We start from the raw sequence: 8,847 nt of genomic DNA, 5'->3' as shown, positions 1-8,847 counted from the left end.
AGTGTTGTCCTGAGGCGGGGATCATAGCAGATAAAGTTGTCAAAAAGTTGATTCTTTACAGTATCAATACCAAGGATTAAAAAAAATAATTTAAAAAAATCACAGCTCTATAGTCATAATTTAAACATAAGCTGCAAATAACAAAAAAAAGCAAGAACCCTCTAAATTGCATAACTGTGTACTGATGGTGTCTCAGTTAACATATTAATGATAAAGGGTGGTGCTTAGCTTAGAAAGAGTTATAGCTTTCACAACACAATTATGGTTTGCACATCTGCTGGTCTCTGTTGAGAAATAAAAGTAGCAGTATTAGATTTTTGGTAAATTATATAAACTAGAAGGCTTTTAGAGAAATAAATGTTTTTACAAACAATTATTATTAAATCCTTATAGACAGTAGGCCTACATCTAAGTTTTCTGAAGGGTTTTATACTTTTATTTCTGACCGTATGGAGTTGACACCCAATAAAAAAGTCCCAATAGGAACAAATAAGATAAGAAAAAACTGGAAAAGATAAACAGACTTTAAGGAAGGACTTGATTTCATTAAAGGAAAACGTACCTGATCCATTGCGTTCAATTATCCACCAAAACGATAAAATCCTTCCTTGTTGAGTAGACAATCTCTCTTCATCAGCCTCTCATTATGTTGAAAAAGATAAATGAGAAATAAAACCTGGAGATTTTTCCTCGCTCTGTCCCTGTTCAGTGTGTGTGTGCGTGTGTGCCTCCCACAAACTCAGGTGATGGTTTCAGTGCAGGAATGAGGATCAGTCCTCACACTCATCTCTAAAAAACAGTCCGTCCCGTTTGACGGGTCTGTTGTAACGCAACACACTAACTGAAACATCTTTTTTTTTTATCCAGCAGGAATGTGGCCCGACAGGAACTGATGTGACTCACTGTCATGAAACCTGGAAAGTGTCCTTGTTTTTTTATTTTTCTGAAAACTGGCACATTTCCTCTCTGAGTGCTTCATATTGAAAGGCCTCCAATCTTTGCGGAGGGTTTTTGTTGTTGTGTGATCATGAGTGAACTGTAGGATATGGTTAATTGCATGTTGTGTATGAAGTGTTGAAGGTTAACATAGAGGAAAAGGAAACAAGAGGCCAGTCTACATTCCAGGTTTATTACACAGAATACAAAAGTATTTAAGTTGGTATTTGTAATATGACATACATCCACCTTAAGCCACAGACACATAGCCTGCATGAGAGGTTGTTCAGTCTCGCTGCCACCCTGAGCGTTGACTGGCAGGCGTGTCAGGGATTCAGACACAGAAGTGGTTTCTGGTAGGGGTGTGCAGGGATGTCATATCTGAATCTGAATCTGAATTCTAATATGAAACTGGAAGTGGGTGTGGCTTATAGAGGAAGTTTTTTAGGCTATCTTGCAACTTCTTATCATAAAGGATGTGAACAGATGCAATCAAATTACGTATGAACATTTACATTTAGTCATGTTAGTTCTTACAATTCAGCTGTTTCAAAGCGTCACAATGACCTACTATTGGCACATATAACAATGAAACATTTTTGTTCTTCCTTATACTCTTATTGTATCTGTTTTTCTCTCTTTTCTTATTTTAAATGGAAGTTTTATGGTCTCTAAGTCAAAATGTGATGAAACATGGCTTTACATATGAAATGGAAGAAATTTGACTCATTTGATAGAAGATATAAACATAGATCATTTTAATATGTTACATTATGTCTGAAGGTATAGCCAGTTTCCACACAGGCCTTCATCTGCCAGTGCCTGCCTACGTTAGCTCCTGCTAGCCTTAGCTAGGAGAGGCTAAGCCTTAGCCTCTCTCCTCAATAGTTACTCACATGTGAATGTTGTTCATATACAGGATCTTCAGTCCTGGTACTCATGCTGAATATTTATGCCCTTCAGAATAAACACGTTTTTACCAATACAAATAGTCCCAAAGTAAAATGCAGATATTGAGGTCTCTTGGAACGACAGGTTGTGTACACAAGAAGTATTCAGCACATCCCAGGAACTTCTTTTCAAGGGGCTACTAGACGTTTCCTTTAGCCTGCTGTCTTCCATCTAAAGACACGCATCATCAGACAAATTAATCTGCTGATGTACAAAAAGTGCCAACTGTTTTTCATTATTCTTTGCATGTGACTATGGAACAATGTTACCACTCTGAGACCAGGCATTCTGGTGTTTGCAAAGTGCAACAACAGTGAGCATGGAGGGCATAAAGTTAAGCTGCTGTTATTCTTAGAGCTTTCTGAATGTTTCCTCTGCTTTGTCTTGCTTTATTTAAACTCTTTCTCGCTGCAGCTTCTCTCTTTTATTGTCCTTCTTTCAATTGAGCTGAGCACTTTCTCTGTCCTGTCTCAGTACACATGAAATACCTCCGCACAGCGAGGGTAGAGTGTGCACAGGGAGCAAGAGGGGCATCTTATATACATTCCATCCAGACCTCACAGCAGTTATAGGTCAAAGTTTTACCAGGATCACAGCAGCGAGAGATGATGGCTCGGTGTCCATTTTTAGAGAACATGATTTATTGAGTGCTGTCAGGGTACAAAGACAGTTTACATATAACAAATAGTGTATGCTGGGTAAAATTACCAACCCTCCTTTGTTGCTCAAGAATGGTTTGTCAGTCCTTTTGTAACAACTTTTTTGACAGTGATAAAATGTCCCAAGAACTTACATAAAACTCTGGTCTCTTTTTGTGTGATTTGGTCCTTTAACATAAGGCAGGGGAAACCTCTGTCATGATCTGCTGTGTGCTTTTCATGATTTAATATAATTGTTTTGAGCCTAAAATTGCATTTCTAGTTCTTATATGTGTGTGTTTTATTTCAGTTGTGTATATGTGTCGCTGAATTTTGTTTTTAAAGGGAGATGCAGGAACGTGTATTAGACTATGAACGTTGAGGTGTGTAGCACCTTTTTACACGCACATCCCTATTAAATCCTAAATACATGAAATCAATGAAACCGAGTAAAATAATATAAATGCGTTAAGTTTCTGAACTGTTTTCCTTTCTTCCACAGGAGGAGAATAAAGTGTGAGGAAGGTTGGAGCTTTGCGTTGCGGCAGGCTGCTAATAAAACTGGTGACAGCTCACATTAGAGGCGATGTGTGCAGCTTGATGTGACAGGCCATTAAAGCTGTGTTAAATTACAACAAAATACTGTGGCACTTACTTTACACTAACAGAAGTCTCACTGGGGGTCACCTCTGCTGGGCACACACCATTAGGCCAACTCTCACACAGGCAAAAACAAAAACAAACACAAAGCACACAAACCAGCACACAGAGAACACACTGGGTCATTGGGATGTGTTTATTTGTAACAGTAATACATGGTGGAATACGTAAATCAAGAGAGAACCAAAAAATCATCTAAAAACCCACTGTAGAATGTCATATTCATAAAGATAAAAATAATGTGTCAATTTACATTAATAAGAAACTGTTAGCTGAGGTAAAGTTAAAATAGGTCTAGAAATGTTATGTACTCAAACAGCAACGTTTCCCTTTTTATTCTTTGCTCATTTTCTACTCGTCAAATTTGAAGTGAATCAACATCGTTGTCCAGAAGAGTTCTCATGAGCGACACATGACGGACTCTGGCCATAAAATAGGGAGTCATTGGCATCACAGTTGATGTAGCAGAGGAGGCTGCAGTCACAGACACACACACAGACACACACACACACACACACACACACACACACACACACACACACACAGAGCAGCAGTTTGGCTCCGGACCAACACGCAGACAGATGGGCCGAGCGGCGCTGGACCTGCAAGACTATTCTGGGATGGAGGACGGAGGGAGGGGGGCAGAGAGCGAGTCTGCTGCTTGCAACATGAGGTTGGAACAGAGGAAGAAACGTGGTGCAGAATCACAGAGACATGAAAACATGCATACAGAGGCTTTAAACTGCAGAGGCTCATAAAAATATAAAAATGTGAGTGCAGCTGGAAGCAGGATCAAAAACGGAGGTTAAAGGGACAGTTTGAAGCGTGGTAGTGTGACATACTCAGTTTGTTAGAGATAGCAGTCAGCATGGTCCTGGTTAGGAGCAGTGTTTCTTCACAGAGCTAACCACAGTTTTTGCCCCATACCACCTACGTTTATTCTTAAGGGACAGAATGTGTCCTCTACCATTCAATACCTTTTCAGGCCAAACAGATCAACAGTTTTGGCATTGTGAGCTTCAAGGCAATAGGTGGACCAAATAAAACCTTGTACAGTGTTTGGTCAACACCAAGGTTTGATTGACAGCTTTCACACCACGTTTTAGGGGCCTGCGCCAAGCACTCTGGCTGCTTTTTAAAAACAGGAACCATGCTGACCGACAACCAAATTTAGATGTACATGCTGTGAGTTTGTACCTCATCCAAACTTCATTTAAATACTCTTAATCTTCTCTTTAAAACCTTTAACATCCACAGAACAAAACATTACCAGAGGAAACAAAACAAGGTGGAGGAGAAAAAACAAATGTGTGTATTGCTTGGGTTAACGTCGAGTTTGCATAACTGAAGCTTCCTATTTTATGGCGCAGACGTCCGCTGGACAGGACGGATGTCTTTGTTGTTTCATTATTTACAAAATGAGTTTGGCAAACAGACGATCAGATGCCTTAAAGCCATGTTGACTCTATAACTCCTATAGAGTTGACCCCAGCGGCTTGATTGACTTATAAAATAAAAATTCAATTTTTTCAATTTGTTCTTTTTTTTTTAATCGTTATTGTACAAAAGCTATAGAGAATGAACAGTTCGACCACAGAATCTCATCCCTCCACAGATCTGTCCTCCGCCGCAGTGTGAGTCTGTCTGCGAGGAGAGACGTTTGGCAAATTACTGTGTCTTTGTGTGTGTGTGTGTGTGTGTGTGAGAGAGGGTGAGGCGTGACTGTTTGTATGAGTGTGTGTAGGTTGGTGTGTGAGCAGCTCCCAGAGAGTCTGTTTCTGCATAGTGATCCAGCAGACACTCACAAAGAATGAGGATGAAACGCCAGAGCCAACCAACCCACCAATCAGACGTAGCGATCCCAGTAATGGGCCATCCCTGATAGGCCTGTTAGAGTCTAGCTCCTCCTTTAGGGATCTCCTCACTGCAGATTCAGGTTCTGTTCATTACAAAAACAAACATGATCGTTCCAATCCCGTTTGTGTGTGTTCGTGCGTGTGTGTGTGTGTGTGTGTGTGTGTGTGTGTGTGTGTGTGTGTGTGTGTGTGGGAGAGACAGGGAGGCACTGCTTGATTCAGTCACTCCTTGGCAGCACAGTCTCAGGCCAGAGGCAGGAGGCAGAGGGAGCAGCGTGAGAGCAGAGACAGAGAGGAGGAGGAAGGAAGGAGGTAGGGAGCGAGGTTGGGGAGGAGCTGTTGGAGTCTGTAAGGCTGAGGGGTGAGTCGCCACAGGGGAAAGGGAGGAGAGGAGGAGACGATGACGCAGCGAAGGGAGAACCGGATCAGTGATTGATTTCCCTCCTCGATGAAGCAAAGGAGAACCACTGCAGAGTGGAGGAGGGGGAGGAGGAGGAAGGCTTCACCAATCTCACACACACACACACACACACACACTCTCACACGCACAAACACCTACACACGCACACACACAGGTGAGGGTTCTCCTCCTGGTCTCAGTGCTGGTCAGGTGTGTCTCTGTGCGTCTCCTCATTTCTTCCCTTTGTTGATCTGGGCGTACAGCGGGTCCTTCCCCTTCTGTGGCCGAGAGAAAAAACAACGTTTCAAAATGGATTTTATCACACACAGTTAAACCTGTTTATGTGTCACTTTCTCGGCAGATCATCTCTGTGTTGCATTGTAAAAAAAGGGAGGATCAGACTTTGTGATGCATTTTCTTAACTGACTGAGCTGCAAGTCCAGACAAGTCCAATCTGACCTGAACGTTCATGATTTCACTTTTTTTCGAAGCGAACAAATGGGATCTGGGATATCACAGCACAACCACGGACAATGTTTACAGAAGGATTAAGACATACATTAAAGCTTTCACCACAACCTGTGTCTGCATTTCTACTTGAGGAAAGTGTGTTTGTGCTTTTGCCAACTCTGCTTGGGGCTCTTCAGAAGCTTTGTGTCTTATTTACGAAGATATTTCCATGGTACAGTAAAGTAAAATATAAAGGAAATTTCAGGTGCAAAGAGAATTCAGAAACAAAAAAATAATAACAGGAGTGTTGTGTCTTAATTTATATTGACTTCTGGCTGGCAGTAATAAGTCACAAATAGGGCGTTTTCTGCAGAAATCTCTTTACAACAAGGAGTTAGTTGATGTTCTGGCTTTCAGCAGTTTTGTAAGTTCTTGCACCTTGTGTGACCACCAGGTGGCAGTAACACACTACTTATCTCCTCTTAGAGCTGAACAGAGCTCTAAACTCCCCCTTCCAAACATTTCATGTGTGTGTGAGTTATTGTTTTGGAGTGCAACTACACACACACACACACACATATGCATATTCCAGCCTTATGCAGCCCCCCCCCCCCCCCCCCCCCCCCCTTTACCCCAGGCCCTGAATGAATCAGAGGTATAAAGCATGCAGTGCCTTGAAGGACCAGTTCTGAGTCATCATGTCTGAGTTTCTGCAGCACAACAGAGGATGATAGAGCAGCCTGTAGTCCCTCAAAGCAGCCCATTATTACTCGACATATAATTACAGACACACTCAATCTGTTGCGAACACAGCCTGATTGGAGTTGACTGACTGACTGAATGACTGATTTGTTAGAGGAGGAAACATTAAGTTCTCTTTCACATTCGACGTCGGTGGACTCAAAGGCGAAGTTGTAACATGGTTGCGTGATTTATTTAGTTTACGTTCACACTAGACTTTGTCAAGCGCACCAAAGCCTGTCAAATGTTGTGTGTAGCATGGCCAGATGTCTCTGTTTGGGCTGCACCCGGTCAGTGGCACAAAGTAAACAACATGACAGAAGAAGAATGCCACCCTGTAGCGTTAACGTTAGCCGCACTTCGTTTACAAATCCTACCCACAATGCACTGCTTTTTGGTTCTGGATTGCATTCTCACCTTCTTGCCATTCTTAGGAATGCCACAGTCAGCCCAAGGGAAACCTGTGCTTGCTATAACAAGACACTGGGCTTGGATCAGTGACGTCATGGGTTTGTGACATCACAAACCCATTTTTAGCAAGGGGGGCTAGGGATTGAGCATTACATGCAGTTACTTATAACAGGAAGAGGTAGGAGAATCCGTATTTCCGCAGACTTTGACTTTTTGGACATAGATGTGCCTAAACATGCACAAGACACCTGGAAAACACACTAAAGTGCATATAAAACCAGAACAAGCTGAAGACGGGACCTTTAATTACTTATTTAAAGAACAAGTAATTCTTGTATGGACTAGTGATGGTGATGACATTTAACCGTTTGGTCAACTAAACATACCTAGTCTTCTCCTACTGCATTCTCCCACATTTCCTTTCTCTCTCTACTGCCCCATGTGGAAAACAAGTTGAAACACAAAGCCTTTTCATGACTAAGTGCTTTCAGGGAGAAAATGAACTTTGAGAAAAACATCATAAAATCAAAGAAACACACCAGGCCTTATGCATGATCTGCATCAACTGGGGCATCAAACTCAGGTTAAGTTTTAAAATGGTGCTTTTAGCCTTAGCTGTGTGCTCTGGCGTACTGAGCTGTAAGTTCAGCACAGTCAAGCTCACACAGTCAGCAGAGAGAGGCTGGCCGCGAGGTGACAAAGAGGCTGAGACAGGCAGCACACACTGCTCAGACGCTGCTGCAGAGCCACCGCCCGCCACTGTCAGCCCGCATCAGCTAACCAGCAACACCGAGCGGCGGGGGAGATAGAGAGAGAGAAAGAGAGAGGGAGAAGGAGACACATGAATGAGATTGAGCCTGAAGGCCAAGATATGTGACCCTGCTGGTACATGTGTGTATCAGAGTGTGTGTGTGTGTGTGTGTGTGTGTGTGTGTGTTTGAGTGCGTGCTCTTGTGCGTCCAGTAGGCCTCGGGGCAGGCGAGTGATAGGAGGCTGCTCAGTGAACCGCGGACGCCGACCATTTCACGGCTGAGACTCGGGAACGTTTTTCTGAACATGATGAGATCAGCCCAGAAAAAAATACACACACCATCCTGGACACATGTCTTTTTTTTTTTTTTTTTTTTTTTTTCTGAGGGGGAGGAGATGAACACTGCCAGCAGCAAACACACAAAGATATTTGGCTCTGATATGAGCACAGGTGGTGACAGCATCGATCACAGGTGTGCTTGTCTGGGGAATAACTGGCTTTATTGCACAGGTGTGTGTGTGTGTGTGTGTTTGGGGGGGGGGGGGGGGTGTCTGAAGTTGATGTGATTGAGCGAGTAAACACCATATGGGAGCAGAGTCACTGGACCAGGACCAAAGTGCTCCACCTCCTGCAGAAGAACAACTCGGAGTTTCACTGAGTGGCTGTACAGACACGTTCAGCTCACGGCTCTTTAAAACATGTCCTGCTGCTCTCAGCCTCTGTCCACCTGTCCCCTGCACGTCTGAATGAGAGGACAGCAGCCAACAGGAGGCGGGCGAGCGGGGGGGGGGGGGGGGGGGGGCTGCTCAATCACTCGTCCTCCCCTCCTGGAATCGGGACAAACTTGAAGGCTTCTTGGGTTTTAATTAAAGCCAATTATGTGTGGGTGCTCATTAATCTTGGCACCCCGGTATTAGCCGATGAAAACAAAACCGTTAGATTTTGCCTGTGTGAGTGCCAGCAGCTATCATTAAGAGGGAGGCGGGTGGGTGAGGACACGGGGGAGAGGGGGGTGGGATCAAAATGGCCATCTCCTTCATTGTGTGTGTGTCT

General features: G+C 43.4%; 1 protein-coding gene across 5 annotated transcripts in view; it reads right to left on the bottom strand.

Moving 5' to 3' along the window:
- Window positions 1-3,306: 3,306 nt before the first annotated feature.
- The window catches only part of dab1a (DAB adaptor protein 1a), a 92,605-nt gene continuing 87,064 nt past the window's right edge, over window positions 3,307-8,847 (bottom strand). For all 5 annotated transcript variants that reach the window (XM_079351387.1, XM_079351388.1, XM_079351389.1 and 2 more), the window contains one exon: window positions 3,307-5,719. In XM_079351387.1, the coding sequence (XP_079207513.1) occupies window positions 5,672-5,719 (48 nt within the window). In that variant the 3' untranslated portion in view covers window positions 3,307-5,671. The remainder of the gene's footprint in view (window positions 5,720-8,847) is intronic.

This window comes from Symphodus melops (genome assembly GCF_947650265.1).
Source record: "Symphodus melops genome assembly, chromosome: 8".
NCBI classification, from domain to species: domain Eukaryota; kingdom Metazoa; phylum Chordata; class Actinopteri; order Labriformes; family Labridae; genus Symphodus; species Symphodus melops.
The sequence above is the reverse complement of the archived record's forward strand: the minus strand, read 5'-3'. Positions and strand labels throughout refer to the sequence as shown.